The sequence below is a fragment of the Rattus norvegicus genome, chromosome 1, assembly GCF_021556685.1.
Source record: "Rattus norvegicus strain SHRSP/BbbUtx chromosome 1, alternate assembly SHRSP_T2T, whole genome shotgun sequence".
Taxonomy (NCBI): domain Eukaryota; kingdom Metazoa; phylum Chordata; class Mammalia; order Rodentia; family Muridae; genus Rattus; species Rattus norvegicus.
In genome coordinates, this window is record NC_141534.1 from 213338769 (window position 1) to 213355616 (window position 16848).

A 16848-nucleotide genomic window follows, 5' to 3' on the forward strand; every position below is an offset into this window, starting at 1 on the left:
TTTAGAAAGCACAAAAGCATGTCTCCTAGACCCTGTCTGTTCACCTCAAGTCTACACTCGTGTCCTGACTGAGTGAATGAATGATGCCAATCACTTGGCAACAATTATTGGCTTAATGCCAATCAAGGGCATGAAATTTTGAGGTCCAATAAGGGCAGTTCTCCCAGGCATCCAAGCCCCTGCTGCCACCCCAGAAGAAACCCCCCAAAGTAAGATGTGATTTCCCAGGGTCTTTAATGATTGGAGGCAGCCATGGGACCCCCACATAGGGCAAGGTCCTCTCTACTGTCCCTTATGAGAACCTAGCCTCTGGACCTCCTCTGCACACAGCCTCAGACCCGTTTCTGCAGGAAGACACAGGTGACTGCTGTAGGTTGCTTGTAGGACTCATGCTAAAATGGTCACCCCTAGTGACTAGGTTAGAAACGTGCAATCTTCCTGAAGGGGATGAATGTCCTCAGGAGAAGGACCTCAGAGAGCTTATGGTCCCTTGCCCTGAGGACTCGGCCAGCAGGCATGTCTGTGATTCGGGATGAAGATGAGTGTCACCCGTCTGCAGGGCTCAGAGAAAGAAGCCCCAGGTGCTCACGAACACGGGGCGTGGCCTTCTGTGGGCCCACAGCAGCCCCAGTGGACAGGTCAGTGACTCCAGAGACCCTGCACACTCAGGGTAAGACGAGCTCCCTCTAATAAGCACCTCACGCTTGTTTGTCAAAGAAACATATTTCCATACCAAATAAGGCCTCGGGCTCCACAGCCTCTGCCCACTTCACACAATTCCTTTTAAGTGTCCAAGCGCAATTATACTTGGCCAGTGCTGGGATCAGGCCTCCCCCGGGTTCCCAGTGTAAACAAGTGGCCCAGCTGGGACACAGCTGCCTGCCCCGGAGAAGGAGGCCGGGTCACCATCCTCCCTGCTGCCTGCCTAGCCTCTCTCAGCCTCTAGAATCTCAGAAAAATCCCTGCCCACACCTCCCCCCAAAAGTCCCAGGAAGCCAGCTGGCCTCAAACAGGCAAGCGTCCAAGGCTCCCTGCTCTCAGGTTCCTTTGGTGCAAGGGACAGAGAGGTTTCTCCATGGGCAGGAGGAGGCTCCAGCACAGGTGCAGGGAGAGGTTTATTTCTGGGCTCCCTGTAAGATGCCCACAAGGCACAGCTCCCCCAATCTAGGCACTGCTCACTCCCATAGGAAAGTGTGGCATTCCCTCAGGCTTCTTGGGTCATGAGAAAGTTGGCCCAGGGCAGGAGGCCTCAGCGCCCCACCCTCATGGCCAACCCTCTGCTCCCTCCGTACCCACCCAGGCTTCGGCTCCATTCCCTGGCCACTAACTTTTTCCAGGACCCCTTCTCTGGGGGCAGGGTGACTCATCTTCACGGAGAAGCTCACGCACCAGGCATGGTTGCTCGCCAACTTCCCTGCTCAGCCCAAGCAAGCAAGGGCTGTGATTTTCCATTTGCGACATCTGATTGTTATTAGGGTTGGAGAGAAGGGAATTCCTTGTTCCACAGGCCCCAGGAGGCCCCCAGGAAGGTTCTGGGGTGGCAAGGGGGACGGGTTGGTGCCATCTGGGTTGTGTAGCCTCTCTGCCAATTCTCCACCACTCTCCATAGGGGTCCCTCGCCTGCTGCCTCTTGGCTTCTCTGTGCTAGTCCCTCAGTCAGTTCAAACAACGGAGAAGACATTCTCCTACCACCTCTCCACGGTCACCACATGCCCTGAAATGCCCACTGGAAACAAGCGGAAGGCACCAAGTGAGTGAACAACCCGCAGCTCCCCCTACTGGGGCAGCCCTCTGGAGCTGCAGGATATAAGGGATATTAACATCTGGACTCCGGCCCCAGTGCTCAGGCCAGCATGACGTCATCAGGCAGAGAGATGAGTTCCCATTGGGGAAGGGGGGAAGGCTCCTGAACTGGGCATTCCTTCCCCAAGCCTCGTCACTGTTCAGCTCCTCCTCCTTCCCCTTCCTCCCCCTCCTCCCCCCTTCCTCCTCTTCCTCCTCCTCCCCTTCCTCCTCCTCCTCTTCCTCCTCCTCTTCTTTCTCCTCCTCCAGTTCTCCCCTCCCCCTTCTCCCGAGCCTGGAATTGGGTTTGGGGCGGGTTCTGTTTCCAAAGCCATCTCCAACAGGCAAGGCGGGTGAGGGCTCGTCCCCACCCTGAGCCCGAATTTTCCGAGGCTCCAGGCAGTACTTGGCTAGCCTGCTGCCCGTGGGTCAGCAAACTCGGAGTCCCAGGAGAAGATCTCTGCGAAGGGAACTCGGAGGATCAGGACGGCCACAGGTAGCACTATGGGACCCAGGGACTAGGGGAGGGAGACCAGGGACAGGGGCTGCAGGATCAGGAACAGGGGCTGCAGGGTGAAGGCTAGACAGGACAAGCGAATGAGATTGGCACCCTCAAGGCCGGGAAATGGTCACTGTCATCACAGGCAATTTGCAGAAGTCCCACCTCTCTGAGAAGGGAGCCCTGAAACTGTTGAGTGAAGCTATCCCCATGCAGAAGACCTGTTCCACTCCCCCAAGTCTGAGTGTCCCGGGGATATCGGAAGTCTTTAAGAGTTCCCCTCTGGTTTGGCATCCCCTGATATCCTACTCAGGTGACACCCTACCTTTACCCCTAGCCCCAAGACATCCTCCAATACCAGCCCCCATCTTCTCCTCCTGAGGGTGGGGGCTCCCCATCCTTCCTTCAACCTTACATCCAAGCCTGGTTTCTGGAAGAGTTTGAAGGGAACACCCAGTGGGCAACCGTCCAAGTGCAGAGCTCTGGTTCTCATTGCTCTCCGGGATGCCGCTGGCCGAGGACAGCAGTGGGCAACTCTCTCAGGGACACTTGGAGATTAGCAACATGAGGTCGGACAGCTGATAGTCTAAGCTTCTCCCTCTCCGGCCAGGCCTGGTGCTGGTGTTGGCTTCACATGAAGCTGTTTGCCAGAGAGTTCTGCCAAGTCTCCATTCCCCTCAGAGAAAGTCTTCTGTCAAGTTATGAGCAAAGACTTGAGTGGTAGACAGAAACACAGGCTTTCTGTGTATCATGGACAGCAGCAGACTGGCCCCTCCCATGGCCAGTGCCCAGGCTAGGCCATAGCTAAGGCATGAAAAGAGAGACTGGGGTATGGTATAGGAGAAGTGAAATGAGACAGCTAGCTCCTTTAGGGATGGTCTGTCCAACTGTCAATCCAAGAAGGTAGACAGGTAGACACCATCCAGTTTGAAGGGGAGGAGCCAAGGGTGCAGACATGGTAGCCTTTTCCATGGGCTTCAGCGAAGTGGGTTCTGTCAAAGCTCAGATCCTGCACATGCATTCACATGCATCCCCATACATGCATCCCCATACACATTGTCTCTCTCTCTCTCTCTCTCTCTCTCTCACTCTCTCTCTCTCTCTCTCTCTCTCACACACACACACACACACACACACACACACACACTTGGCTTCTAGATCTCTCTGCATGAGTGAGTCACTTTGCAAATAATCTAGGGTAGGACAGGGACCATGGGAAGAGATCAAATTAGTCACAGAGATGGCCCGGGAGCATTCTCACCTATCCCACAGGGCATGTGTCTAGTTGGGTAAGCCTGGTGGGACGAAAGGTCCCCTGAGTCAGGACATCACTGAGGGGGGAATGCTGAGAGTAGCAGGTATCAGAAAGATAGGCAGTAGTAGAGGATCCTGGGGGTGTAGGTGCCGAGAAAACCTAGTCTACCTTCTGTGTATAGCTACAGAATGACGCCTGGTGGGGGGGGGGGGCACACTTTGCAGCAGCAGCAGTCTGCAAACTCTACACAAACATCACTCATGCCTACTAATAAGGTACTCCCACTCGGGACACCCAAGCTGGTCCCACAATGAATGAGCCACTATTAGTCTGGGTACACCAGAAGAAGCACACAGGTAGAGGCGGGGGTGGGGGGGGCGGTGCGTGGAGGGGAAGGATAGCCAGGGGCAGAAATGGGCTCTGTACACCCTGGTTAGGAGCTTGTCTGTGGTCCTAGGAACACCATCCAATAGAATAAGGGGCTGGGGTGTGGCTTAATCCCCACCGGGTTCCCCCTACAGCAGAATGAGGCGTGGAGTTAAGGAGGGGCGTGTCACTCGCGCTGACCAGACTCTCACTGCAGCCAATGGGTGGGCGCAGCTTCCCCGGGACACATATCCAGGAGGGCGGAGGCAATGGCCATGCGCGTGGCGGCTGGGGATCCGCCCTGCTTGAGGAAGGAATTTCTGAGGAGTGGAGCAGTGTGCTGCCCACATCCCTGTTCTAGGAGAGGAGGGTCTGGCAGCCTGTAACCAAGTTGTGTCCTGAGTCACAGCTTCAGACCTCCCACCTGCTCTGTGGGTAGGCAGAGAGCAGGCTGCGGATGGGGCTCAATTCCAGGAGACCCAGGGTGGATATATTAATGAGCTGTTGCCTGCTAGGGTGGACCAGTCTCAAGCAGGGTCCGCCTCTCCCTAGCTTGACACGCAACACATCCCCAGGCCTCCAGACTGGCTGAACGAGGCTGGGCCCTACATCCAGCCTGAAACCCAGAGCCACCACAGCAATTTCTTGCTTTGCTGTCTCCAAGTGATCCTTACAGGAGGCAGCCACTGAACCCTGACAGTACACAGATCTTCAAAGTTTCATTATGTACCCTGATTAGAAGTGGGGCTCTGGGACTAGGTGCACCGTCCAAAACGAAAGAAGGGCTGGGGGCGTGGCTTCGTTGGTAGATGCTTGCCTAGCACAAAGCCCAGGGTTGGATCCCCAGCACCATATAAACCAGACATGGTGGGTGGTTAAGCCTGCAATCCCAGCACCGAAGAGATGGAAGCAGGAGGGTCAGAAATTCAAGGTCATTCTCAAGGTCAGCCTGGGTTGCATATGACCCGTCTTTTATAAAAAGGAGGGGAATGGACATCTGCTCCAGAGCTGAGATGAGGAAATATGATAAAGCAAGGCCCAGCAAAAGGCCTCCTCCTCCTGGAAATCCCTCTACTGGAAAGAATCTGGCCTCTGCCACCCATTTCTAGGACTGAATCCTGAGACCTCTAACACAAAGGAGTTGCTCCGGGTGTGGATGCAAGGGAACCCATCATGCACCTTGCAAGAAACACTCTGGCCCAGACATCTTGCAGTCCAATGAGAAGAGAAAGGAGAGAGGGTTTTTCCCTAGGGAGTGGCAGTGGGGCTCTAGGAGCCAAGAAGGGGATGAATATAAGCCCACAGGCAGGAGGAGCAGGGTACAAAGTCCCTGCCTCAGAGGGAACCAGGGTAGCCTTTCCTCTGAGGTGAGAACCATAGACCTGAAAGACCTAGGGAGCTGGGGCTGGTGAGCTGGGAGGTAGAAATGTTCCGAGGGGGGCCCAGGACTAATTCCACTCTACCATCTCTCTAGACTTTGCGAGACAGGGACACACACTGGTGAGCTCCCAACAGGAGCCTGGACTCCTCACTCCTGAAGATGGCTGGAAACTGCTCATGGGAAGCTCACTCCACCAACCAGAACAAGGCAAGTGCCTTAGTCTGTGGGAGCGTGTGGTTGGGAGGGGCAACAGAGCCCAGCATCTCTTCCTGCACTCACTGTCCAGGTCTGCCCTCCAGCCCTGGGTTCCAGTGGGTAGCAGGCACATCTGAACTTTGTGGCTTGGACTAGGTTAACTGGTTCCTCTGAGGCCAGTGCCATCATAAAAAGTAACCACTGGCCCTGAGCCTCCTGGGAGTCCCTAACCATGCTGTCTCTGGGTCATTGTTTATCAGTTTTGAAGGGTCTCACTTCCTCCCCCTTTCCTTCTACAGATGTGATGATCATTAGTCACTATTCACTATTCATTAGTCGCTATTCGCTATTCACTATTCATTATTCACTAGTCACTAGTCACTAGTCACTATTTGCTATTCACTAGTCACTATTCACTAGTACCTAGTCACTATTCACTATTCGCTATTCACTATTCGCTATTCACTATTCGCTATTCACTATTCATGGTCAGACCAGGTCAGAGAGCCTCCACTGGTTTCATGATGGCTCTGTGTCTGTTGTGTGTGCCATGGAATTGTGCCACTCTGGGCCACCCAAGGCATGTGTTGCTCCAAGTCTGGAAGCATGAGCCATGGATGTAAATCTGCAGCTGGCTTTAACCTCACCTAGAGCTTGCACAGTGCCCTGGGCTGACCCATCACTTTCTGTACTGCCCAGCCCTTGCTTCAGCCTGAGAAAGTGTAGACTTCTCTCTTTTTTTTTTTTTTCTTTTCTTTTTTTTCGGAGCTGGGGACCGAACCCAGGGCATTGCGCTTGCTAGGCAAGCGCTCTACCACTGAGCTAAATCCCCAACCCCTAGACTTCCCTTCTTAAGTCGGGAATTCCTCAGGCTTATTTCTTTATTTCATCCTCCCTAGACTAGAGAAAATGAAGGCTTATACCAGGAGTATGCTAAAAGGAATCCCAGAATCCCTAGAGAAGAAACAAGGCCCTGAGGGCGAGGAGACTCCGGAGAGGTGATTCACAAGGTAGTGTAGGGCTGCAAATAGTAGCGCCTGCCCAGAGCCTCACCAGTCCCTCCCATCCCTCACCCCTGTCTCCCCAGCCCCACCCCCAGCCAGGCCACCAACACCCAGCGAGGGACTGCAGACTTTTCTGGCTGGGTGTTATACACAGAGGGCTCTGCCTTTTGTCCCACAGGCCAGCACCTACACTGAACTGGTCCTCAAGGGACAGGGTTCTGCATCTAGGTCTGGTTCAGGGAGTCAGAGGCCTGGAGCAGCAACAGAGCAACTCTGGGAAAGGGCAGCAGAGAGAGAGCTAAGCATCTGGGTTTAGGGGTGGGCAGGAGACGTTAGCTAGTGAATTCTTAGAGGTAGTCAGGGGGCAGAACCACATGAAGAACTTGTCCTGGCAACCCAGTGTCTCCCTAAATTTAGCCAGCACCCATAGTCCCTGTTTGTAAATCTCTATTGACACAGCCAGGCCAGAGGATACTTCTCTGTATCTGGTCTTCACTACATGGTGGGATCTTCTTTTTCTCACTCTTCATTCCCTCCACCCCATTTCACCCCCTAACACCAGATAGGAGAGAAAGAAGGAGAAAGAGGGAACGAGAGAATGAGTGAAAGAGAGAGAGACAGAGAGACAGAGAGAGAGAGAGACAGAGAGACAGAGAGACAGACAGACATACAGAGAGACAGAGAGACAGAGACATCCCCAAATCTAATTTATTTCCTTTTGTTTCTTTCGTTGAGCACGACTACTAACAAACCACACTAATCCCCTTAAATAATTACCAACCACCAACTCCACCAAGCAGGGTCCTACCATTTATATAACCTCTGAAATTTCCCCAGAATTCCAAACAGTTCAGTGAAGCAGACTTACATCCCAGCACCTGGGCTCAAGATGAGAGTGCATTCTTATTTTATTTCTGTACTTTCTTTTCTTTTCTTTTCTTTTCTTTTCTTTTCTTTTCTTTTCTTTTCTTTTTTAAAGAAGCCAAAATTCCAGAATCCTCACTGCGCTTCTCTTCATCAGAGATTGCTAACATGAAGCAATTTCTCAGGGCTAAGCTTTCTGCCAAGGCCACTTGGAAGGTAGCAGCAAAGACCTCATTCCTAGACACTTCCTACTTCCCTGAGCCATGAAAACAGACACCAGACTTAGGAAGAAAATCCTGGGATAGATTAGTGATGTCTGCATGGAGGAAGGAAGCAATATGCATAGGGCAGCCTTTGCCACTGAGAGGAAAGGCTCTATACGACCCCAAGAGCAGAGAAGCACACAGCTGGCTCATATTATTGGTTCACACAGTCGTTTTTAAATGTTACCGAGAAATAGCAAACTATCTCGCATTACCATCCATAGGTGCGGCTTCTCTGAGACTGAAGGGAAGAGCCATCACTCCACCCACAGGTCCTCCAAACCCTCTGGCTGGAGTGGAGGGATTCACTTGGCTAGGAAGGAGTGTCCTTGGTTTTACTACTGTGTCCCTGCTCCCAGTTTCTGACACCTGGCCTAGGGTCCTGATTTATGTGTCAGTGCAGCCCTCAGTGCTAGGACTGGTGTTCAGCTGGGCTGAGCTCCTCGACCCTGCCCCGTTGTAAAATACTGAGCCTCGGGGTTGGGGATTTAGCTCAGTGGTAGAGCGCTTGCCTAGCAAACGCAAGGCCCTGGGTTTGGTCCCCAGCTCCGAAAAAAGAAAAAAGAAAAAAAAAATACTGAGCCTCTTCTTGAAGCTTAAAAAATGACCACCACCAAAGCCTCTCCTCCTGGGTACCCCCAGACCCTCTCATTATCCAGAACCCCAAAAGGCAGCCCTGGCCTAGCAGAGTGCAGATGCCTCTCCTCCCCAGTACTCTCCAAACCAACTGTGGGGTAGAATCTGACCACAGCTATCCTTTGTGCCCACTCACAGCCCTTTCTAATCATTTTATTTCTTTAGGAACAAGTATTTCATGACTTAGATTTGAAACATCAAAAGACAATGTGTACACACCTCTACTATCCTGTTCACGATCTCCATGATCATTTGGTACTGGGGATTGAACCCTAGGCCTCCACATCTCCACATGCCGGGCAAGCATGGCCCCCAAGCTTAATCTTCAACCCTCTTTTAAAAAGAGTGTGTGCATGCGTGTGCATGTGCAATGCCCTTGGAGGCCAGAAGAAGGCATCAGATCCCCTGGAGCTAGAGTTTACAGCCGTTGTCAGCCTCCCAAAGTGGGTTCCGGAACTGACCTTGAGCGCTCTGCAAGAGCAATGCTCTACCATGACTGTTTGATATCTTTTATCTTGAGACCAAGTCTCATTAATTCTCCCAGCTTAGGCTGGAGCTTAAAATCTTCCTTCTTCTAGGTAAAGCCACATTACCAAGCCCAGCCTTTCATCTGCTTATTGGGTTTTTTAAAAAAAAATGATTGTTTTAAATTCTTTAAGATAGAGAGACAGAAACAGAGATAGACAGAGAAGAATGTATGTGGTGTGCCTGTGTAAATGTGTGGGTATGTAAGTGTGTGTGTGGTGTGTGGGTGTGAGTATGTGTGTGGGGTGTGTAGGTATGTGAGTGTGTGTATATGTGTGTGTGTGTGTGGTGTGTTGGTGTGTGAGTATATTTGGGGTGTGTGTGTGTGTGTGTGTTGTATATGAGAGTGTGTATAAGTGAGTATGTGGTGTGCATGAGTCTGTGTGACTGAGTGTGTGTATTCAAATGTGTGCAAGTCCATGTGTGTTGGTGCATGTGTACCTGTGGTTGGTACATGTGGAGGCCTAAGGTTAACAGAGTTTCCTAATCACTTCCCCAACTTTATCCACTGACCCTGGGTCTCTCAGTCAAAACCAGAGCAGTCTGATGTAGGCTGATCTCCTTGGCTTGCTCTGAGAAATCCCCTCTGTCTGCCTCTCAAATTACAGGAGGCACACTGTGCCCGCCCTGGCATTCCCACACAGAGACTAGGGATCTGAACTCTGCCCCTCACACTTCTTCAACAAGCACTCCGCACCCCAAGCGCTCTTCCACTGCCTTCACTTGGATATTTGAACCTGGCTGACCTGTGAGCATCCCAGAGCTATAGTCTGTCTGGTCACCCTTTGGATATGCCAGTCCAAACTCTATGTCTATGTCTAGAATCTGAGAACCAGTGTTAGCATCAGCTGGGGTCAGGGCTCTTTCTGCTCTGGCTTCTGCTGGGTTTGTCATTCCGTAGACAGGGACCCAGCAGACTCCACCTCCTGGGTAGCTAACAGAAACAGGCCCAGGAACAGGTCTGCTGAGGGCCAGAGAAGGGCAAGTAGGCTTACACATATGTCCCCTTTGTACCTACGCAGATGTGTCCTGGTATGAGCGAGGCTCTGGAACTCTACAGCAGAGGCTTCCTGACCATTGAACAGATTGCCACACTCCCTCCACCAGCCGTCACAAACTACATCTTCCTGCTGCTTTGCCTGTGTGGCCTGGTGGGAAACGGGCTGGTCCTCTGGTTTTTTGGCTTCTCCATCAAGAGGACCCCCTTCTCCATCTACTTCCTGCACCTGGCCAGCGCTGATGGGATATACCTCTTCAGCAAGGCCGTGATTGCTCTCCTGAACATGGGGACCTTCCTGGGCTCCTTCCCCGACTACGTTCGAAGAGTGTCCCGGATCGTGGGTCTCTGCACATTCTTCGCCGGTGTGAGCCTCCTTCCGGCCATTAGCATCGAACGCTGTGTGTCCGTCATCTTTCCCATGTGGTACTGGCGTCGGAGGCCCAAGCGCCTGTCCGCTGGGGTCTGTGCCTTGCTCTGGCTGCTGTCCTTCCTGGTCACCAGTATCCACAACTACTTCTGTATGTTCCTGGGCCATGAGGCCTCTGGAACAGCCTGCCTCAACATGGACATCTCCCTGGGCATCTTGCTTTTCTTTCTCTTCTGCCCACTCATGGTACTCCCCTGCCTGGCACTCATCTTGCATGTAGAGTGCCGAGCCCGGCGCCGCCAACGCTCTGCCAAGCTCAATCACGTGGTCCTGGCCATCGTCTCTGTCTTCCTCGTGTCATCCATTTATTTGGGGATCGACTGGTTCCTCTTCTGGGTCTTCCAGATCCCGGCCCCCTTCCCGGAGTACGTCACTGACTTATGTATCTGCATCAACAGCAGTGCCAAGCCCATTGTCTACTTCCTGGCTGGGAGAGACAAGTCCCAGCGCCTGTGGGAACCTCTCAGGGTGGTCTTCCAGCGGGCCCTCCGAGATGGTGCCGAGCCAGGGGACACTGCTAGCAGCACACCCAACACGGTCACCATGGAGATGCAGTGCCCCTCTGGGAACGCATCATGAGAGGCCAATGTCTGGGGCAAGGCTGCTGCAGAGAGCAGCCAGTAGCTTCCAGAGACACTCTGCCCGAGGGCAGGAGCGGGGCAGCTGCCCCTGTGCCGCCAGGGAGAAGACCTGCCTTCACACAAGGCATCTGCTTGTCAGGTGTGGCCAAGGGGCTGAGCAGCCATCTCTAGACAGACCCTGTGGCCTCTGCTCCCCAATTATTCTGCTTCTGTGACTCAGTGTACCAAAGTTTCCCTCACCAGTATGGTAGGGTCCCCTCCTCAACAGAAGCTCATGAACGAAGGCAACAAGGAGGTCACCTCCTCAAATGTGACTCAGTCAGCACAAGACTCACTGGGCCAGCAGCCTCAGCCCCACCTTCAAGGAGTTGTTCAGCCTCTCAAGGCAGCATCAGAACCAATCTGAGAGAATGGTGCTATCTGGAAGAGGGGCCTGCCCATGCATTGTAACTTGCAAACAAGTCCCTGCCCCTTTGATGAGTCATCTGGTGACTCTAGTGGGGTAGGATCTGGCCTTGGCAGGATGTGAGACAGAAAGGACTTCTATCACCCTGGGTAACTGACTGCTTTTCTGACGCCCCAGCCAGCTCTCGGCAGCTGACTGTACACTTAGCATCTTTCAGGCCACTGTGGTCCACTGTAGCAGCTCCCTACCACATCCCAATCTCTAATACCCATTTCAAAGTGGACTCTGGCTCCATCCTGGCCCCCTGAAGGCTGCCATCACGATGTCACCCGTCATTCAGCACAGTGGCCTGTGTAGCCAAAGGAAGTTTTATAAACGATAATAAAGTATGTATTAATACACATTTTTCTAACCTTGCAATGAGGCAGGCTCAATGTCCTGTGTCTTCTCTGTGTCTCTATGTCCCACAGTGAGGACAGCCAAGGGCAGCTGGAGTCCAGGGTAGATGGCCATCTGTTCCTTTCCTCTCACTCTGGGTCTCTATGGTTCTCTGGCTACACCTCTGGGCTGACTTTCTGCTCTGCCTGACTCTCTAAACCTAGGCTCTGCCGTCTGTAAAGATGTGTCACTGATGGAGCTGTGCTCCTCCACAGAGCCAGGGAGGCGGAGGAGCAGGGAAGGAGTGAGCAGCATGCTTGCCCAGGGTCAGGCATGCTAGCCATACACCCTGCGCGTCCAGTGAGCTTTGTTCTAGGCTACATGGTCCCAGGGCAGGGACTGCAGCACTGGCCTTTAGGGATCGTAGCTAACTCCACCAAGGTCATGTCCCTGACCAAAGCTATGCTGATCTGTCCCTTCCAGGCCACATGCCATCTATGTTCCAATAAGCAAGGGGAGCTTTCATGGTGACACAGAGCAGTTGACTCCAGGAGCCTCAGATGTGCAAAGCCACCTGTCCCTCACCTGTGCCTGGAGGACGCTATCTACCACACCCTCCTCTCCCCATTTCTGGTCAGAGAATCCTAGAGACACTTGTGTGGGAGCCTGTAGCCTCCACCCTGGCAGCAGATCGCTGAGAATGTGAGTGTACCACAGCTACAGTGGGATGGTCTCAGTGCCATGTGGGTCCTGGGGTGCCTGGCTGAGGGGCCACCTAGAGTTTCCTGACTTCCCAGAGCTCAGCCCGTCTCATTCCTGGGAAGTCTCTTCTTAAGAGCCTTCATCCCAGTCCTCACATCCGAATCCCCTGGAAGTGAGCTGTGGCCTCCGAGGAGCCTTCCCACCTGGATCCAGCTCAGGGTTCATAACTCAGGGTCTGTGTATAGACAGCACCCGCTGTGAAGTGGAGGGTGGGGTGCTTCTGTGCAGTGCACTGAAGTCTTGTGGAAGAGGATGCTTTTCTGTACTCCCTCATGAACCCTTAGCCCAGGTGCTCCTTCGCCCTTATCCCAGACCCCTTACTCCGTGCTAATGGAGAGGAAGATGCTAAGAGGAGTGATCAGTTAGAAACCACAGAGGCCCACCACTTTCCTCCACTCTCCAGGAGTGTTTAATTATTAAAGTGGGCTGCAGAGCGGCTGGACAACGATGGGGCCAGCAGGTTTCCTGCAGATCTCCTTTTCACAAAGGCAGGACTTCCCTCTAAATTCTGCAGATTTTTCTCCCCGAAACCCAAGGGCAAAGCCATTCTCCACCACAGGACAGCAGGGAGCCAGAGCTCAGGTTCCTAACTCCTATTAAGGCGCTGTGTGGCTGTGAGGGCTGTTACTCAGCGGGCCTTCCAGCGGCACGTGACTCGGGGTCGGGTGGAGTGGAGAGCACACAGGGCACTGTACCTTTTAGACTTCGTGTGCCCAGCAGCTCTGCCAAACCTACCAAGGAGTGGGAACTGTCAGAGAAAGAGCAAAAGAAAAACAGGGACAAATTAGAAAGGTTACGAGCGAGCCTCAGGGAAGCTGAGATCTGCCACCTGCTAGCCACAGGACCTCAAGGGCTGATGCACGCATCTGAGCACAAGATGGAGAAGGAGAAGTGGGGATATGTGCTCGAGCACAGCAGCTCAGGTGGCAAAGTTCTTGCTATAAATTGAGGTCTCCAGCAGCATCGTCCAAAGTCAGGCAGGCGTAGGGTGTGTGAGCCTGTGTGGGGTGGCAGAGACAGGAGGATACATGGGGCTCACTAGTAGATCAGTCTAGATAAATTGACGAGCTTCGGGTCAGTAAGAGATCTCAGAAAAAGAAGGTGGAGGGTAAAACAGGCAGGCTTCAGACGTTGACCTCTGTCCTTCACACACATGCGCACACATGTTTACACAGAGACACACATGCACACACAGACACACACAGAGACACACATGCACACACAGACACACACAGAGACACACATGCACACACAGCTGGCTAATCCCAAGCACTGCCAACGAGAGCAATGACTGAGTGTTGGGGACCTAACGTGTTCAACAGCTCCCGGCTGGGCGTTTTGTGTAGGATGCTGGGTGTCTCTACAAGGCTGCTCACGTCAATTGTAGGACATCAGAGCTCACAAGACAATCACAATGGGTCTCCTCCTCACAGGGACCGCTGACCTTGATGTCTCTCATAAGCAAAGTGTTAGAGGAAGCCAGGAGCAAGCTTGGCTACCACAGTCCCAGGTGAACCCAGCAGAGTCCGGCTGATTTGGAGCAAGAAGGGCGTGTTCTGCAGAAGGTGAAGGAGTTCGAGCTGACACTGCCTCTCTCCATCTTCCACCTCTCCCAGGGATGCGGGTGCTTCTGCAGCCTTGGCATGGCTTGGCCCATGCCTGCAGGCACTCTCACTTTCTAAGAGTGCTCTCTCTCCCCTATCTCATGTGTTATTGTGTGTGTGTGTGTGTGTGTGTGTGTGTGTGTGTGTGTGTACCTGTGCACATACATAGAGACCAGAAGCCAACATCAGATGTCTTCCTCTCCCACTCTCTCCCTTATTTTTTAATTTTTTTACATTTACTTATTCATTTTGTGGGTGGATGGGTGGGTGCACACACATGTAGGTCAAAAGATAACTTGTGGGAGTCAGTTCTCTCTTCCTACCACAAGAGTCCCAAACCCAGGTAGTCGTCAGGTTTGGCAGCAGACACTCTACACGCTGAGCCATCTTGCCAGCTAGCCACCTGTTTTTGAGATGGGCTCCTCTAGTGGCAAGAAGGTAGGGGTAGGCCTGGGGAGAGGCCTTCCAATGGGCCGGTTACGGAAGGCACAAAGCTAGGAAAGCTCTGGCAAACTTCTGGCATGGAACCACAGCGTGCAAAAACATTCTGTTGTAGCTTAGCAGGGAGCTGGGGAACTGAGAAACAGCCAGGCACAGTTTACTAAACTGAAACTCCCGGGAAACTGCTCAGATGAGTCAGCCACCAGCCAGAAGTTGCCTGGCAAGTCAAGAGGAGACTCACCTACTTGGACATATAGGGTTTGTTTTTTTTTTAAGTCTTTCTAATTAGTTAAGATGGAACGTTAATGAACGTACAATCAAATCTATCCACATATCCCTGAGCCGCTAACCAGTCTGGCTGCCCCTCCCAGCCCCACTCCGCACACATCTGCCTTACGAGAGTGGGTTGTTCATCAGCCCTGTCAACTGGCCTTTCCCTATCTCAGGACAGAAATGTCCGTTCAACTCACCGTGGGAGTTCAGGGGATGTGTGGGAGGAAGTTCAGTAATGCAGAAAGTTCCAGAAGGAACCCTGGCTTCAAGAGTTCTGAACCAGGGCTTCCAAGTAACGTTCTCTAGGTCCCTCATTTTTGTTTGTTTGTTTGTTTGTTTGTTTGTTTTCTTCCCTGTCTGGCCTCGAAACAATCTCTCCCCATTAGAGGAGCCCTGGGAAGGAGGCACGGAACTGGCTGAAGATTTTAAGATTTATTTTAATTTTCTTATGTGTATGGGGTGGGGCATTGGGTGTGAATGCAGGTGCTCTAAAAATACAGATTCCCCCGGAGCTAGATACAGGTGGTTGTGAGCTGCTGGACACGGGTGCTGGGAACCAAACTCAGGTCCTATGCAAGAGCAGCAAGCGCTCTTAACCACTGAACCGTCTCACCCATTGGTTAAAGATTCTGAACCAAAATGTGCTGATATGAAAAAAGTGGGGGCTGGGGATTTAGCTCAGTGGTAGAGCGCTTACCTAGGAAGCGCAAGGCCCTGGGTTCGGTCCCCAGCTCCGAAAAAAAAGAACCAAAAAAAAAAAAAAAAAAAAGAAAAAAAGGAAAGAAAAAAGTGGTTTTTTTTTAATTTAAGAATGTAAGTTTTAAGAATTTAAGGGCTGGAGGGGTGGCTCATTGGTTAAGAGTATGTACTGTTCTTGCAAGGAACCAAATTCAACTCCCAACACACATCTGCTGGGTCACAACCAGCTCCAGGGAAATATGACCTTCTGCATTCCTGTGCACACATCTTCATTCAGACACATGCACACATCCATTTATGTGCATACACTCCCATTCAGACACACACACACATACACACACACACACACAGATGTGCACACATTTTAATACAGACAAACTCACATATACATTCTTGAGCATACACTCAAATTCACACTCGTGTGCACACACCTGTGTTCAGACACATACGTTCATGTGCACATGCCTACATACAGATAAACACATATACATTCACGTGTACACACCCAAATACAGATAGTTACACATATACACAACTAAAAATAATAAAAATAACCAAATAAAAGAATTCTGGCATAAAATATGAAACTCAAGGCTGGGGAGATGGCTCAGTCAGCAAAATGTCTGCTGGGTAAGCGAGGGACCTGAGCTCTGTGCCCCAGGTGCTCCCAGGTAAAAAGTCAGGCACAGTAGTGTGTGCTCGTAATGCTGATCAAGGGAAGGTGGAGAAGGGTGGATTTTTGGTTTGTGTTACATTTTATCTTAAAAATTTATTTGTGTGTGTGTGTGTGTGTGTGTGTGTGTGTGTGTGTGTGTGTGTGTGGTGTAGCTGTTCCCAGAGGTCAGAAAAAAGGTGTCAGACCCTCTGGATCTGGAGTTGCTGGTTACTGCATGACACTTAACATGAGTTCTGGGCACTGAATTCAGGTCCCCCAAAAGGTCAGTAAGCCCTTTTTGTTTTTGTTTTTTCAAGACACTCTCTATAGACCAGGTTGGGTTTGAACTCAGAGATCTGCTTGCCCCTGCCTTCTGAGTGCTGGGATTAGAGGTGTGTGCCACTATTCTTGGCTGGCAAGCACTCCTAACCACTGAACCAGCTCATCAGTCATGCATGCATACATACATACATACATACATACATACATACATACATACATACATACACACACACACACACACACACATTCATGCACACACAAAACACACAACGGACTGGCTCATACTACTAGAAGGTTCAAGTGTAGCTGGATACAGGAGTCCCAAGAACTTCTTGGCTCAGGTGCCTTCAGCCTCCATCCTGCCTTTGTGGGCCCAGCAGTAAAGTGTAAGTGGCCAGTGTGAGGAAGGGTCACCACCCAAGGCCAAGAGCATGCATGTGCTTTCCACTTCTCATGGGGCTTTGGAGGATCAGGGATGGCCAGTCAACCTTCAGTGAAGACCCTGAGGCTCAATGAGGTTGCCTGAACTCTGTAGACACTCAACTCCCAAGTACAGAATATGATGGCAGA

General features: G+C 51.8%; 1 protein-coding gene across 2 annotated transcripts; it reads left to right on the forward strand.

The window, feature by feature from the left end:
- The first annotated feature begins 2118 nt into the window (after positions 1-2118).
- Positions 2119-11587, forward strand: Mrgprf (MAS related GPR family member F). Of its 2 annotated transcripts, NM_153722.2 has the most exon segments (3): positions 2119-2278; positions 5377-5490; positions 9793-11587. In NM_153722.2, coding segments are annotated over 2 exon segments (1032 nt in total). In that variant the 5' UTR covers positions 2119-2278; positions 5377-5442; the 3' UTR covers positions 10777-11587.
- The last annotated feature ends 5261 nt before the right edge of the window (positions 11588-16848 follow it).

What these genes read in the sequence shown, in the direction of transcription:
- Mrgprf (XM_087640983.1), top strand. Translation starts at nt 9,793, where the DNA reads ATGTGTCCTGGTATGAGCGAGGCTCTGGAACTCTACAGCAGAGGCTTC.